General features: G+C 48.4%; 2 protein-coding genes across 2 annotated transcripts; both read left to right on the plus strand.

Annotated features, from left to right (window-relative positions):
- The first annotated feature begins 2,564 nt into the window (after nucleotides 1-2,564).
- LOC117865321 (uncharacterized) lies at nucleotides 2,565-3,286 on the plus strand. The gene has a single exon (XM_034749485.2). It carries the CDS (start codon nucleotides 2,667-2,669, stop codon nucleotides 3,015-3,017), a length of 351 nt encoding a protein of 116 aa, XP_034605376.1. The 5' UTR covers nucleotides 2,565-2,666; the 3' UTR covers nucleotides 3,018-3,286.
- Nucleotides 3,287-11,471: 8,185 nt separating this feature from the next.
- LOC117863876 (magnesium-chelatase subunit ChlH, chloroplastic) lies at nucleotides 11,472-17,345 on the plus strand. Its single transcript, XM_034747782.2, has 4 exons — nucleotides 11,472-13,155; nucleotides 13,414-13,496; nucleotides 14,250-16,052; nucleotides 16,187-17,345. The coding sequence occupies exons 1-4, from the start codon at nucleotides 11,745-11,747 to the stop codon at nucleotides 17,039-17,041; spliced, it is 4,152 nt and encodes a 1,383-aa protein (XP_034603673.1). The 5' UTR covers nucleotides 11,472-11,744; the 3' UTR covers nucleotides 17,042-17,345.
- Nucleotides 17,346-17,712: the final 367 nt, after the last annotated feature.

Consider the following 17,712-nt stretch of genomic DNA (forward strand, 5'->3'; position numbering starts at 1 on the left):
TCCATCATCCATATATCTCCACGTCCGCCACTTCCTGAGCTCCTGGCTTTCTCCCAGGCTTACTCAAAATATCCCGATCACACGTAAAACCTTCCGGAAGATGAGAAGGCCTTTGATCTTCTGATCTTGGAGATTCGTGCGGCCACCGCTAGCCGCACGATCTCCCTTTTCCTTACGCGCCTCGCCTTCTTCGTGCGCCGCCGCTGGGACCGTTCCAAGCTGTTTTAACACAGAGGCTAACTCTCTCTTCGTCTCTCCAAGTAAATCATTTTGTGTGCTTGTTTGTGCTGAGGTCTCCACCTCAGCTCTTTTTTTCTCACTCGTTGTTCTTAAGCTGACTTCTATTCTTTTTAATTTTTCTAAAGTGTATGTATTGTCTTATTCAACAGGAATGAGCTGTATCTCCTGCTCTCTCTCACCCTTAGCGGTCTTCTTCTTCTTTTGTGGTGGCATCGTGGGTTGCTTCGTGGCTGAGAACACGATGGACGCCTTGTTGGTCTCAAAAGGATTCGAGCATAATAGATGGAATGGAAAAAACACTTGCAATCTCTTGAAAACCATTCGTCTCTCTTTACAATGGGGTAGGACTCCTCCTTTTATAGTGATCCGGAGGTCATTTTACGTACCGTAAATGTCCTTCCTCGCCTACTACATTCCTAGGATATGCCGTATATAAAAGTCTTTGGGATAATGTACACAAATTGAACTCCTCTACGTGGTCACGCATCTCACGCTTCCTTGTAGTCACGCTTCTCACGCCTTCATATAGTCACGCTTCTCACGTCTTTGAGTCCTTAACCTCAGGGCTTCTTCTCTGCGCCAGTTTAAGTCTTCAGCTTCGCACCCTTAGCCTCTTGTCGAAAGAACTTCTTAACCTTGTGCCTTCAATCTCGAGCCGAAGGCAAATGTCCAACCTCGCAGCGTACAGCTCGGTCCTGATCCTGGATAAAAGATAGTGAAAAGCTTGGTGCTCAAGATTAGCTTCGAGCACTCGAGGGTAAGTTAATTTGTAACTTAGCCATCAAGTTGATAAGCGCTAGATTCGTAGTCAAAATAAAAAAGAGGTTGTAAGGTTAACGTTGTTCTGAACCTGCGAGGTTAAATGAGTTTTATGCGTTGGTCCTGATTTTCTGAGGTTAGGAGGTTTCTGCTCACGAACGTCGTTTGAGGTTGCTCGATTTTTAAGCGATCCCTAACAAAGAGCAGGGTGGAGAGCGGCGGTGAGCGGGCGGTACGTCAGCCGCCGACTATGGTGGTGGAGGAGGCGGTGGGGGTGGGGAGCTACTCGGGGAAGGAGATAAAGGGGAGGATGGATTCCTGGGAAAAAAGATAAAAGGGGAGGATGGACTGGGATTGGACTGGAAGTTCAGATCCCTATCTATCTACCGATGAATAGATAGGGCACGTTTGGACAGACCAACATGTGCCGTGCCGGCCGGCCAAATTTTGGCGGCCGAATCGGCCGCCCAGGAATCGGCCGCGGTGGGCTGCGAAAATGAACTGCGCAGCGGGCAGGCTGGGCGCTGCCTAATCAAGGCCTTAATCCAATTGGCATGCTCGCCCGCAGTCAACGGCCAATATTTGGCCTGGCCGACGCCGGCCTCCACCCAAACGAGCCCCCCGATTCATACCACTGGGGTTCCGTCTCAAGACATGTAATTATTTATCGTTTTCGTTACGTCTCTAAATATCTAAATATATGTCATTTTCGTTTTCCGGAAAATAACTTTAACTAAAAATATAAAAAATATTAATATTTATGGTTCATAATTAATATCGAATCTAATTTTTTTCATATTTTTTTAAAGATACTTGCACGTATTTTCTGCAGAGTCAAAGGGGTGTTTGTTTCTTTAGCCCCTCCTAAAATTCCTGTCACATCGAATGTTTAGATACTAATTAGAAGTATTAAACATAGGCCAGTTACAAAACCAATTGCACAGATGGAGACTAATTTGCGAGACGAATCTATTAAACCTAATTAGTCCATGATTTGACAACGTGATGTTACAGTAAACAGTGCTAATGATGGATTAATTAGGCTTAATAGATTCATCTCGTGAATTAGCCTACATCTATATAATTAGTTTTATAATTAGCTCATGTTTAGTCCTCCTGATTAGCCTCCGAATATTCGATGTGACATAAATTTTAGTCGGGACTAAAGATCCAAACACCCCAAACTTTAGGCACTAAAACCAACGGCGACAAGATATTTGGGGACCTAGCGTACGGCAGTAGGCGAACAGGGCGACTTGGCACTGATCCGTTTGGCGCACATCCCCCGAGGTGATGTCTGTCTTCACCACGATCCGATTCTCACGAACACCGCACCGACCTCTGCCACACAGGGCACGCGGCGGCTCACCGGCGCTCCGTGATGCCCGCGTGGCCGCCGAGGCTCCCAGCCTGCCACCTCACGGTGCGACGTGCAGCTCCGGCTGCACAACGACCACTGCATGCCCGCCACGGCGCCACCTCGCGTTCCACAAGAGTCAAACACCAACACCTCGTGCCCTTTATATATAGGGCCGCGCCAGCTACCTCGGCTCAGTCCCCAGCATACGACGCACAGTCCCAGCACATCCATTTCGTTTCAGTCCAAGAATCAATTGAGCACGCCAGGAGAAGCTAGCTGCTAGGAGACCAGCAACAACTTGGGCAGGATGCAGCCGGCGAAGGTGAAGGCGAAGGACATGGTGAGCTCGGCGAAGGAGAAGGTGAAGGAAGGGTCGGCCAAGATGCAGGGCAAGACGGGGGAGGCGACGGCGGCGACGCACGGCGAGAAGGAGATGGCCAAGGAGGCAGCCCGCGCCAAGAAGGACCAGGCCACCGCCGACATGCACCAGGAGAAGGCCGAGCACCGCGCCGACGCCACCACCGGCCGCCACGGCACCACGGGCGTACCCCTCACCGGGCCGCACGGCCACCACGGCGCCACCACCGGTGCGGCCGTCGACCCCGCCTACCCGTCCGCCGGCACCACGTACCCGGCGTCGGGCAACAAGTACCTCTAGATCAGAAGCTGCGTGTCAGGGGATCGATTGTGGTCGCACTAGCGTTTTTTTTGTGTTGTGTAGCGACCGAGTGTGATCGAGCAGCGAGTGCATGTATGCTTTGTGCACGTGCACGCGTGACCTGGAATAATGAGAAGGGTAGCAGCAGTAGTCTTGGGTGAAGCTTCGTTTCAGTTGTACCATGTACTGTACTCATGTGTGGTGTTGTTTCTGTGTGTAGTGCTTTTTTTTGGAAGAAATTTATGTAGTGCTGCATGCAAATCTAGCTACTTCCGTCTGTGCAAGGTGGTGCTGTTTTAACGCACTGGTACATGCAAGCTTCATTCATCGCCTTTCGTTCCGCCATTCGTGCGAGGTCGCGGCAGTTGACAGTACTTGATATTTTCTTTACGATCGAAGGAAAAAAAAAAGAGAAGGCGACTTGCACGATCTCGATCACAATTTTGTCAGCCACCCGAGGATTATTATTCCTACTCACTTGTGGTGGTAGGACAGGACAACAGTAACACGGGTTATCATTTAAATGCTATAACAAATCCACTACGAAGCACAACAGAATTTAAACAAATCCACTGCGAAGCATGAGTTAGGATTAGATTATTATTTGTACTCACTTGTGGTGGTAGGACAATAATTGCACTCAAGGTTCTCATTTAAATCCAACGAAATTTTAACCAAATCCCTTGCATCTTCAACTATAATATCACGGAGGATGACACAAGCTTACATTAGCTTAACAAGCTTACATTATGTTAAATCGTCATCCGCTTCCACCAACCGTGCTGGATGATCCCGCTTCCACCAACCGTGCTGGATGATGAACATTGCATTATGTGAACCTCAGCTCCTTGACATTGCGCATATAATTTGTATTTCTCCGTTTGAATGCGTCCGTTTGAAGTGGTGATTCACAGAGGCTGTCGTATTTCTCCGTTTGAAGTGGTGATTCACAGAGGCTGTCCACCGGTGACAGTGTCTTCACAATATGGCACGCTGCAACTTCAAGGATTATATCCCATCAATGAATAGTGGTGATTTATTCAATAAATTAATATCATTATAGACAAAACGCATGCCATATGCAAAGGTCACGCTACAACTTCAAGGATTATAGTAGGGTTTTTTTTTCACTACGAGTAACACATGCCAGCCCAACTTTTTGGGCAATTCTTCCACGCCCAGTGCATACCGTCAATGCTTCCTATCATGCTTGGAAGCCACAAGCCTCATTTTGTTGCAGAATTTGTTTGAATTCATCAATTCTCGGAGGGTGCATGTCTCTCCACTGGAACATTCAATCACCCCTTGGGCAAATTTCCCTAAGCACTCTAATGATGTGATTGCAGCGATGTTCAGAACCTCGTCAAGTTGGTCAACTGGCGTACCATATCCTATCATTCGAATAACCACAGTACACTTTTGAAGAGATGAATGGCTGTCTCTTTTGAAGAGGTGAATGGCTGTCTCTTCTAGAGACATCCACTCTTCGGGTAAAACAAAGATCCCAATCACTAAGAACTCCAACAATTCGAAAGAACAATGGCTCTGTCATCCGAAACCTTCTACTAAACATCAATGCCACGTCTAGAGCGAGAAGGCGGTTATATGTCTCTAACATCCTAGCTTCAACTTCATATTTTCTTGCCTCCCTTTGCACCTCTGCTGCCTCCTTTTTCTCCTTTGCTGCAAGGTAGGCAAGCTTTAATTTGCTTGTTCAATCTTCTCGAATGATAGCTTCTTTGTACTTCTAATACTCTCAACCAGTTAGCATGTTCTGCTTGAATTTTACCAAATGTATTCACCTCCTCAAGATCTGTACGGTCAATGTCCTTTTTGTTGGCTATTTTTTTTCATGTGCTGCTTTTTTAGCTTTTTTCTGTCCCATTAGCCTTGGAATTTCTTCGAGTTCCTCACGATCAATATGGTCCATGTCCTCTCCTTCATTCTTCTTATCTGAACTCTTTGCTTCTCAACCATTATTGTATGTTATTCACTTTATTGCCTCATTTTGGACAGTGTACTATATATCCATCAACACAAAATGTCCAGCTTAAACTTTTTGTTATCTTCTACATAGAATACATGGGCCTTATCAATCCACATTTGATCATTATAATCACTAGTGAAAACTCTTCCAGCCTTCAACCAAGCACTATGGAAGAGGTCAGTCCATTTATTAACGTTATGCCAACGGTTCTTCGCTTGCTTCTCATTTCTTCTCCTATGACTTGGGGTAATCTCATTGTAGGTGTCAGCAACATCATACCAATACTGCTCATTCTTCCTATCAGCGCCCATGCTTGAGTTCATTAAATTGTACAGCCATGAGCTCATCTGCAATAGTATCAAGTATATTATCTTACTGAAGTTGAGATAGTGAATAAGTACATACAAATTACCATGAAAATATATTGAAACTCACCAGTCTGACATCTTCTTCTTAAGTCCAAAAGGATCCGCTTCTCAGTCCCAGGCAACCCTAACTCATCCCCACTGTCAATAGTAACATACTCTTATTGTTTTTCATTGATGAAAGAGGAGTGATGGATATTTCTTCTTGTGATGGTGTATCTACCGTAGTGTTCGGTGGCTTGAATTGGGCAAACTAAGCAAGCCCCCCAACAAAGTGAAAATCTTGAGAAAAATGAGGTTGGATAAAATTTGTGAAGCCACCAGTAGGTGTTGGATTTTTATCCTTGCAACTCAATATGGCAACGGGTAAAATCCGCGCGGATACAAGATTCAGATATCCATATCCGCGAGCAAAAAACCACACCCGCGCCCGCGCCCGCTATCCGCCACGGGCACAAAACCGCACCCGTGCCCGCTATCCGCGGATAGTGCATGCCCGCGAGCATGCCCATATACCCGCATAGGTGTGTATACAACAGACACCAGACAGTAAAGGAATAGACAAAAACCATCGAATAACAGTTTAACAGAAATAAATAAGTCTAACCAAGCAAATAAATAGTTTTACACTGTTACATACATTAAGCCATACAAGTCATTATTCAACACCATTACATACATAAAAAGTTCAACCAAACTTAGTCGGAATCATCAGCAGTAATGCAAGATTCTAAACTCATCTCTTCTTGAATGTCTTGAAGGCATGACCAGAAGCTATCCATCCTTCCATCAGCATCATCTACAATAAAATTTCATATATTTTAGTAGCAGCAGCAAATAGTTCTTATATGCAAATGAACAATCTATTACAGGAGTAGTGTAGTACCTTTTAGAGTATGACGAAGCCAACTTTGGCTACACATCAAAGCTTCCAACATTTTAATAGTAAGACGGCTGCGATGCTCACTTAAAACCCTTCCACTAGTACTAAAAGCTGATTTAGATGCTACAGTTGTTATTGGAATAGCCAAGATGTCACGAGCAATTTGCCTCAAAGTAGGATAACGAGTTCCCTCTAACTTCCACCAACCAAGGACATCAAAATAATTATTCTCATCATAAGGAAGGGTTTGTTCATCCAAATAACGATCTAGCTCATTCTTACTTCTAACAAAGCTAGTAGTCTTTTCATTTGTTGAAAGGGTTTTAAAAATAGACAACACAGCAGCTGCACCAACTGAAGAAGAAGCACCACTGGATGATGTACCCACAAAGTCTTGCTCTTTGACATGATAGTGTTTCATCAAATCAGTTAACAATTGATGGGCCTCTGTAACATAAGACTCAGCATGTTCTTCACCAAAAAGGGCAACATAGCAATCATGTAACATCGTCATCTTAAGACGTGGATCAAGAATGACAGCAACAGCTATAAGACCATGTATATCAGTCCAATACTTGTCATACTTTGCTATCATGGCAGCAGACATGTCCCTAACAGTATCATGCTCATCATGCTCCCAAGATTTGAGTTTAAGTTTAACCTCACATACTTTAGGGAAGAAAAGGTTGGCTGTCACATATTTAGTTCCAGAAAATAGCTCAGTAAGGTCATAAAATAATTCTAATTTCTCACAAACTATAGAAGCAAATATCCAATCATCCGGTGGTGGACAAGTATAGTTCCTATCAAGCTCATCCAAACGTTCAAAAACCTTCCTACAGGGTATAGCAATATTGAGCATGATATAGGTTGAGTTCCATCTAGTTTTGCAATCTAGTTGCAACTTCTTGCCTAATTCAACATTTTCATCTAGAGCAGTTTTCTCAAACTTTTCATACCTCTTTGGTGTAGCAACCTAATAAGCAATGCTTTCTCGGATGTTTGAAACAGCAGTTGCAATGACTTCCATGCCATCTTTAACTATGAGGTTGAGGATGTGTGTGCAGCAACGCATATGCAGCCATTTCCCTTTCAATAGCATGTTACTTGCACCGAGTCTTGTCTCCATTAAACCAATCATGCAATCATTGGTGCTGCAGTTGTCAAGGGTAATGGTTGATACCCTCCGATCAATATCCCAGCTTTGGAGACACTTGTGCAATGAATCACAAATTACTTCTGCGGTATGGGGACATGGCACATACATAAACCTGCACATTTGAATCACACATAAGTTGAACAGGTTCACAAATTATAGAAAATTCAAATCTGAACAGCAAGCAACAAAATGAAAAAATTGACAGTCACCTCAAAATGTAGCTTTTAAGCGTCCATGTGTCGTCAATGAAATGTCCAGTTACTGCCATATAGCCTCTTTTTTTATTATCGGCTGTCCACAAATCACTTGTAATAGCAACACGACAATTGGTCCTTTGCAAGAATATCCTAGCTTTCCTTTTCTCACCCTCATAGAAATGCAAGATGTCCCTTCTAATAGTGTTTCGAGTGCCCATTTTAAACAAAGGCTGCAGTGCACTAACAAACTTAAGAAAGCCATGGTGATCAACAATAGACAGTGGATACTCATGTAGTATGACCATGGAATAGAGAGTTTTTCTAGCTACTTCTTGATCAAACACATAGTTTTCTACACTTACTGCCCCAGTTTCAGAGGTTCCAAATCTTAAATTAGTTTGAATTTTATCTCCTGCCTTCTTTTTGAAGTAGATGCAAGATTTCAGATGGGTTTTTAGATATGTTGTACCGTTTCTTGAAACAGCCGAAAGTTTCTTGCCGCAGTGATTGCATCTGGCCTTCCACACTCCATCAACACACACCTTCTCAAAGTCATTTCACACTTTTGAAGTGAGCTTCCTCTTTGAACCAGTATCAGTACGAGCTTCTTCCTCACCATCTGATATGTGCACATCATCATCCCCGTCAGTACCAGTATCAGCCACAACAGCACCAGAAGTTTGGGAGGGTAGCACACGCGAGCTACTAGCCATGGCAACTGCAAAACAAGTGCAGATGATGCATATAAGTACAATGCAAATAAGAAATTTAGAAACTCTGAATATTAAATCTCAAGTACCAAATTAGAATTGTTTTGAATTCCATCTGAAGTTAAATGTATTTTAATTTTGACATACAAGAAACATGTAGTTGTTCAGTTCAACAAATTATAATTTTGCATCATTCATATGTCTCTAGATTGCACATGAAACAACACTGGTCAGTAACTAATGTTATAACTACAGGCACTAGATATACATCTAAGATCAAACATCATCAGTCTTTTCATTCAGCAACTTTTACCAACCTATATATATCTAAGCTTCCTTGCACCTTGTGATGATGTACTAAACTAAATAGAAGGGACAAAGCACAAAGGAATGAAAATACTGATTACCTTCCATGCTTCAGGTGAAGTCCTCTCAAGAGACTGATGACCGGCAGCACAAATGCGCAAGCTAATGTCAGGGACTTAGGGAGATTGGGGCGGCGCTGGGGGAGATGGCCGGCGGCGGGACTGGGGGAAGATGGGGGCGGCGCTGGGGGAGATGGCCGGCGGCAGGACTGGAGGAGTGGAGGGAGATGGGGGCGGCGCTGGTGGAGATGGCCGGCGGTGGGACTGGGAGGAGATGGCCTGCGGCGCTGGGGGAAGATGGCCGGCGGCGGGACTGGGGGGAGATGGCGGCGGGACTGCGGGGAGCTGGGGAGATGGCGGCGGCGCTGGGGGGAGATGGGGGCGGCGGCGCGTCGGCAAGGGGCGGCGGTAAGGGGCGGCGCTGGCGGTGGCTGGCCGACGGCGGCACTGGATCTGTGGGGGAGATGGGGGACGGGGGTTGGGGGGAGGCTGGGAGATCGAGAGATGCGAGTGTGCGGCGTCTGCGGTCGGCTGAGGGAGAGTGGGAGTCTGGGAGATTGAGAGTGAGAGGGATAAATAAAACCCTAGATTCTGAGTATTGGCTTGGGGCCACATGTCAGATATTGGAGCAGGTTTGGCGGGTTTGCGGGTGCGGATATCATTTTTTCACGCCCGTGAGCAAATATCCGTTGGGTTTAGGGTCATGCTCGAACCCGTGCCCGCGGGCATGTACTTAGACCCATATCCGTGCCCATCGGGTTTCATATCCGCGGATTTGCGGGTATTTTCTACCCGTTGCCATTTTGACCTGCAACAGTTCACATTATTCAGCTAGAGCACAACCATATCCATTTTATTTCTACAACCACAAGATGAGAAAAACAACCCTTGATTGATAAACATGCTTACTGAATTGCATATTTCATTATATGCTAAACCATGACCAACAGAAACAATCACCGCAGCTTACAGCTTACTGAACGGCATACCATGACTAAAGACCACTAAATTTGTTCAACCATGACTGCTAAACATGCATGCATCTATCAGTTGATCCAACCGAAGACAATAAGCAATAGGAATAGTTCCAATTGAACAGAAAGATCACCTATGATCTATCACTGATCTACCAGGATCTAACATTAATCTACTGAAAGATCACCTATTATCTAACTGACCCAACATCCATATCAATTGCAATATCTGGACAAGCAGAACTCTAATCTTCATTGGTTACAATTAGCAAAGTTGAGGATGAGAGATGTACCACATTGCCGGATCTGAAGATTGAGGAAGCATCCACGGTTGAGACATGGGGCTTTGACCACCGCCGCCGAAGAAGCTGTCGGGTAGTTGAAGAAGCAGCTCCTGTCGGTGAAGGAGGTCAGTGAAGCTACGTCGTTCTGCTCTGGCACAGGGGCCACGCGGCCCGAACTCCTCTGCTCCGGCGCCGCCACAGCTCCCCATGACCTTCTGCATCTGCGCCGATGCCGACGCTTTCCGTCCCACCGACGACACGGCAGCCTTGCACGTTTGCACAGCCACGGCTCTCCATTGACGAGACGTCTCCGCCTTAAGCTGATCTCGCGTCGCTGTTGTCGCTTTCTTCTCCTACTGCCGCACGGTGGTGGTAGTGTATGCCACGAGATTGGGGGGGGGGGGGGTGTGGAGGGGATTAGTTAGGGAAGCAGAGCATGGTGGAGAGGAAAATTGGGGGGGGGAGCGAAAATCACGCCCGCTCAGCCACACGCATCGAATCCATGCCGTCGTCAGCGACTCGCAGCAGGTCCTACAACGCACCCGGGAAGCCGTTAACACAACTCCTCTTTCTTCAATTAATGACTGCCACGAGGCTAATTATGTTGAGCTGGACACAAATAGACGGCAGCCGGCTATCCTTTGTACGTGCCCTTAGGCAGTGGTGGCGCGAGTATTGAAATCAAGGAGGGAATGCAAGTTGGGATTTGGGAGCATGGATCACAAGGTAATATTGTGCGGTGCGGAGGGAAATTTTGGTGAGGAGGATGAGGATGAAATACAGTGTTTGTGCGGCTCGGAGAGCGGACTCGAGATATCGGAGATTTCCTAGCTGATGTCGATATTTTCCTTTGGTGAAAAACACATTTGGCCGTAGTGCTAAAATTCTAGAAAGTCAGTAGAACATGCGGCCTGGATCATATGCCATAAGCTAAACAACTGTCACCAGTATACGTCCTCATTGTTTGCGAGTGTCCTTGTGCACTGACTTGACATACAATGCCACAGCAGGTTGTGCCCGTAGCAACCAAGCTTGACGTCTTACGTAGGAGAGAAAGGCCACGTCCACCATCCCTATTCAGGTGAGGTCGATCATGAATGAATTGGAAGCTCTCCCTGCCCGCCCCGGGGACGGGAGAGTTTGTCGACATGCGTCACGGGCGCTGCAGAAGCCATGATGCATCTGGCCGAGGAGTGACGAGCTCCCTCCACGTCCACGAACCCCCACACGAACATCAGGCAGGGGAAAAGCAGCAAAAATATCACGCGCGGGACCGTGCCCCTCGGGCGCGGGGGAGGGGAGAGCAGAGTGCCCTTGCGGTTGCGGCTGTGGTCGGCGCCACGCGCAGGCCTCCAACAGCGACCGCAACTTATCCGCGGCCTCATCGCCTCCGGCCGGCCGAAATCCCCCCCGGCCAATCACAGCGCGCGCCGCGCCGATCGCGATCCCCTGCCCCACCCCGGCCACGCTCCCCACCTTCTATCTCCCCGTCACCGCCAACGTGTCCTGGCTTTCCGCCACCAGAATCCCCTCCGCCTTCCCTTCCCTGAGGCAACCCCCCCCTCCTTGGCCGCTCGTCTTCTCCGCCGCATGGCCAGGACGCTGACAACCTATATACATTCTCCCGCCTCCCACACTCCCCTGCTTGCTTCCTCCCCCTGTTTTTATTTCTCGGAGGGAGGGAAGGGGAACAAACGCCAGCAGCCAAGAACACCCACGATTTTGCATTGTATATTCTAGTCTAGTTTTTTTACTGACTGACATCCTCCATCGTTTTGATTCCTGTAAATTAATCGGCCAGCCATGTCGTCGTCCCTAGTGTTCGCCACCGCCACCGGGGCGGCGGCGCAGAAGAAGCTTCTGGCGGCGCCCGTGCCGCTCCACTCCTTCCTCCTCAGTAGCCGCCGCCAGCCACCCTCCACCCGCCGCGGCGCCACCACAATCCGGTGCGCGGTCGCCGGCGGCAACGGCCTCTTCACGCAGACCAAGCCGGAGGTGCGCCGCGTGGTCCCGGAGCCCAGCACGCTGCCCCGCGTCAAGGTCGTCTACGTCGTCCTCGAGGCGCAGTACCAGTCCTCCATCACCGCCGCCGTGCAGCAGCTCAACGCCGACGCGCGCCGCTCCGCCTCCTTCGAGGTCGTCGGCTACCTCGTCGAGGAGCTCCGCGACGCCGACACCTACGCCACCTTCCGCGCAGACCTCGCCGACGCCAACGTCTTCATCGGCTCCCTCATCTTCGTCGAGGAGCTCGCGCTCAAGGTCAAGGCCGCCGTCGAGGAGCACCGCGAGCGCATGGACGCCGTCCTCGTCTTCCCCTCCATGCCCGAGGTCATGCGCCTCAACAAGCTCGGGTCATTCTCCATGTCCCAGCTCGGCCAGTCCAAGAGCCCCTTCTTCCAGCTCTTCAAGCGCAACAAGGCCAACTCCAGCAACTTCGCCGACAGCATGCTCAAGCTCGTCCGCACCCTGCCCAAGGTGCTCAAGTACCTGCCCTCCGACAAGGCGCAGGACGCCAGGCTCTACATCCTCAGCCTCCAGTTCTGGCTCGGCGGCTCGCCGGACAACCTCCAGAACTTCCTCAAGATGATCGCCGGCTCATACGTGCCGGCGCTCAAGGCCGCCGGCGGCATCAAGTACGACGACCCCGTGCTCTACCTCGATGCCGGCATCTGGCACCCGCTCGCGCCCACCATGTACGAGGACGTCAAGGAGTACCTCAACTGGTACGGCACGCGCCGGGACGCCAACGACAAGCTCAAGGACCCCGACGCGCCCGTCATCGGACTCGTCCTGCAGAGGAGCCACATTGTCACCGGGGATGACGGCCACTACGTCGCAGTCATCATGGAGCTCGAGGCCATGGGCGCCAAGGTCATACCAATCTTCGCCGGCGGCCTCGACTTCTCCGGGCCCGTGCAGCGCTACCTCGTCGACCCGATCACCGGCAAGCCGTTCGTCAACGCCGTGGTGTCGCTCACCGGGTTCGCGCTCGTCGGCGGGCCGGCCAGGCAGGACCACCCCAAGGCAATCGCCGCGCTGCAGAAGCTCGACGTGCCGTACATCGTCGCGCTCCCGCTCGTGTTCCAGACCACGGAGGAGTGGCTCAACAGCACCTTGGGGCTGCACCCCATCCAAGTGGCGCTGCAGGTCGCGCTGCCGGAGCTTGACGGAGGGATGGAGCCCATCGTGTTCGCCGGCAGGGACCCCAGGACAGGCAAGCCCCCACTTTCTCTCGCTCATTTCTTCAGACACACACACACACACACACACACACACACACACACACACACACACACACACACACACACACACACACACACACACACACACACACATACACACACACATATAAACCACAGGATAAGAAATTATCTTGGTCTGATTTGTTTGCTGCTGGTTGTTCTCTTATTTCTGGCACACCTGTACTCAATTCAAGCAGAGTTGTAAATGATTTTTCTTGGCCTTGGTGCAGGGAAATCACATGCACTGCACAAAAGGGTGGAGCAGCTCTGCACCAGAGCAATCAGATGGGCTAAACTCAAGAGGAAAACTAAGGTGCGTCTGTAATTTTCCTCATAGTTACTGCACATTGATACGAGTGCTGCACAAATTGCAAATTCTGGTATTGAGTACTAGAAGATCAGGGGCAACTATAAAGTTATAACAGATAATTCTGCTGTTTTACTCTTCTTGGACTACATTTGGGCTGAAAAAGTTAACTTTCTCATAGCTGGCATTTATTAACTTGCTAGATCATCTGCTAATTCACTGTCATGCTGAACTGAAACTGAAGAATTACTTATACATGCCAATGCCGTTCTAGGATACATATTAATTAACCAATAGTGCCCCATGCCACAAATATGCTATGGTATAGTAGTTTTCAGATTGACAGTGAAGTAGTTTGGCTGAAAACTGGAACTGAAGAATTTCTAGACATACCAACGCCACAAGCCTGCAATGATGATGCCAAGTTAAATAACTGACAAAACTCCTGATAAAGCCTCTGTAATGCATAGCATCTCATTACAAAAGAGAAGAGCAGATTATTTAAAACTATTAACAGATGACAACCTTTAGCTGCCAACTGACTGAAGTTCAAATCCTTCTAATGATCAATTGAAACTGGAAGGAAAAAATTAATACTTTGGTTGCATAGTGGCCTGTTTTGTGCTATTTTGTTTTTTCAGCGAAAGCTTTGCACTTTCATGACCAGTTATTAATGGTTAAAAAGTACTGATACTGAGCTACCATTCCCTGTATGCATAAGTGTTGGAATTAACTCCCACTTTGGTCCGTTCGTTGCAGGAGGAGAAGAAACTGGCAATCACTGTTTTCAGCTTCCCACCAGACAAAGGCAACGTTGGAACTGCAGCATATCTGAATGTGTTCAGCTCCATTTACTCTGTCCTCTCAGACCTCAAGAAGGACGGCTACAACGTTGAGGGCCTTCCAGACACACCTGAAGCCCTCATCGAGGAGGTGATCCATGACAAGGAGGCCCAGTTCAACAGTCCGAACCTCAATGTCGCTTACCGCATGAATGTGCGGGAGTACCAGTCTCTCACTTCCTATGCCTCCTTGCTGGAGGAGAACTGGGGCAAGCCACCTGGGAACCTCAATTCTGATGGTGAAAACCTCCTTGTCTATGGGAAGCAGTATGGCAATGTCTTCATAGGTGTGCAGCCCACTTTTGGGTATGAAGGTGACCCGATGCGGCTTCTGTTCTCAAAGTCTGCCAGCCCTCACCATGGCTTTGCAGCATACTACACCTTTGTTGAGAAGATCTTCCAGGCTGATGCTGTTCTCCACTTCGGCACACATGGATCCCTCGAGTTCATGCCGGGCAAACAGGTTGGGATGAGTGATACCTGCTACCCTGACAGTCTCATTGGCAACATCCCCAACATCTACTACTATGCAGCAAACAACCCATCAGAGGCAACCGTCGCCAAGCGCCGGAGCTATGCAAACACCATCAGCTACCTGACACCACCAGCTGAGAATGCCGGTCTCTACAAGGGGCTCAAGCAGCTGTCAGAGCTCATCTCTTCTTACCAGTCTCTCAAGGACACAGGGCGTGGTCCTCAGATTGTGAGCTCAATCATCAGCACTGCTAAACAGTGTAACCTTGACAAGGATGTCCCGTTGCCTGAGGAAGGCGAGGAGCTCCCACCGAAGGAGCGGGACCTTATTGTTGGGAAGGTGTATGCGAAGATCATGGAGATAGAATCACGGCTCCTGCCGTGTGGTCTGCATGTGATCGGTGAGCCACCAAGTGCTATTGAGGCTGTGGCCACATTGGTGAACATTGCCGCCCTTGACCGCCCAGAAGAGGGCATAAGCTCACTGCCCAGCATACTTGCTGCAACAGTGGGCAGGGACATTGAAGATGTGTACAGGGGAAGTGACAAGGGCATACTGGCTGATGTTGAGCTTCTGAGGCAGATAACTGAAGCTTCTCGTGGTGCCATCACTAGCTTTGTTGAGAAGACCACAAACAGCAAAGGGCAAGTCGTAAATGTCACTAACAATCTCAGTAACATTCTTGGCTTTGGTCTCTCAGAACCATGGGTGCAGTACTTGTCCACGACCAAGTTCATCAGGGCAGACAGAGAGAAGCTGAGGGTCTTATTTGGATTCTTGGGGGAGTGCTTAAAACTCATTGTGCAAGACAATGAGCTGGGCAGCTTGAAGCTTGCCCTTGAGGGAAGCTATGTTGAGCCTGGCCCTGGCGGTGATCCGATCCGTAACCCGAAGGTTCTCCCAACAGGGAAGAACATCCATGCCCTTGACCCACAGTCCATCCCAACTGCAGCTGCCCTGAAGAGTGCCAAGATCGTTGTTGACCGTCTGCTGGAGAGGCAAAAGGCTGACAATGGTGGCAAGTATCCTGAGACAGTTGCACTTGTCTTGTGGGGCACCGATAACATCAAGACCTATGGTGAGTCATTGGCCCAGGTGCTGTGGATGATTGGTGTCCGGCCAGTGGCTGACACCTTCGGCCGTGTCAACCGTGTGGAGCCTGTCAGCCTTGAGGAGCTTGGACGTCCAAGGATTGACGTCGTCGTCAATTGCTCGGGTGTCTTCAGGGATCTCTTCATCAACCAGGTATGAATTGAATACCTCACCACATTTAAATTTTGGCTTGTGTGTACTGAATTTGCATACACATCGAGAATAGATGCATTGCTGCACTGGTCTGAACGATTTAGTTATGGAACAACGTATTTTGATGCGTGCAGATGAACCTGTTGGACCGCGCAGTGAAGATGGTCGCTGAACTAGATGAGCCAGTAGAGATGAACTATGTGCGCAAGCATGCCCAGGAGCAGGCAGAGGAGCTGGGTGTCCCACTAAGAGAGGCAGCAACAAGGGTGTTCTCAAATGCATCAGGGTCCTACTCGTCAAATGTGAATTTGGCAGTGGAGAATGCATCATGGACCGATGAGAAGCAGCTCCAGGACATGTACCTGAGCCGCAAGTCCTTTGCATTCGACAGTGACGCTCCAGGGGCAGGCATGAAGGAGAAGCGCAAGGCATTTGAGCTTGCTCTGGCAACTGCAGATGCCACATTCCAGAACCTCGACTCGTCGGAGATCTCACTGACAGATGTGAGCCACTACTTCGACTCGGACCCAACAAAGCTGGTGCAAGGGCTGCGGAAGGATGGACGGGCACCTGCCTCTTACATAGCAGATACAACCACAGCAAATGCACAGGTGAGAACACTGTCGGAGACGGTGCGTCTTGATGCAAGGACAAAGCTACTGAACCCAAAGTGGTATGAGGGGATGATGAAGAGCGGCTATGAGGGAGTTAGAGAGATCGAGAAGCGGCTCACAAACACTGTTGGGTGGAGTGCAACATCCGGACAAGTTGACAACTGGGTTTATGAGGAGGCAAATTCCACATTCATTGAAGATGAGGCGATGAGGAAGAGGCTCATGGAGACCAACCCCAACTCATTCAGGAAGCTGGTCCAGACCTTCCTAGAAGCCAGCGGCAGAGGCTATTGGGAGACGTCAGAGGAGAATTTGGAAAAGCTCAGGGAGCTCTACTCAGAGGTTGAAGACAAGATTGAGGGCATTGACCGGTAAATTGGTTTGCCCGATGGATCAGTTCCAGCATTCCACCAAATAGAAGCTCGGAGCTCTTCTGTCTCACTGAGTTGAGACACTTGTAGAATGTGTGGTTTATATAAAGTCGTAACATGTAATAATACAGGAGGATACAATGCTTAACAGAGAGGGTGGCCGTGAGCCCGTGATTGGAAAAAAAGAAGAGGAAAGCATGAGTTGAACAAATGAAGTTGTTTTGTGTAGAGAGTTTCTTTTTTGTTCTCACTTGCTCATTCATCGAGGACGAATATATATCAGCCTCAACATGACCTGGCTTTTGAAATCTCCCTTGTCTTTCAGTTCACATACTTGAATGCTTCATCAGTTGTGCAGCTTGTCCTTTTGATTATTTTCTACTTTTCTGATCACTACGACATGTCTGACCTGGTTCAATCGACATGCCAAGGAAGAAAAAGGTTTTTGTATTATTGACTGATAGCTCAAGTTTCTCTACAGCCAAGAACATCATCCTAAATGGTACCTGATCTGTCATTCAGGTAAATTATATGGAACGTCTGAGTTCTGTTCTCTCTCAAGGCTCCCGGTATCGTTTTTAATCGATGCTCTGGATTTTGTAATTTTTCTAAAATCTAAAATAATGTTTTTAGAATTTAAAATTATTCCATAGTGCCAGCTACTTTGTAATGCAA

This window comes from Setaria viridis, chromosome 7 (assembly GCF_005286985.2).
Source record: "Setaria viridis chromosome 7, Setaria_viridis_v4.0, whole genome shotgun sequence".
NCBI classification, from domain to species: Eukaryota; Viridiplantae; Streptophyta; class Magnoliopsida; order Poales; family Poaceae; genus Setaria; species Setaria viridis.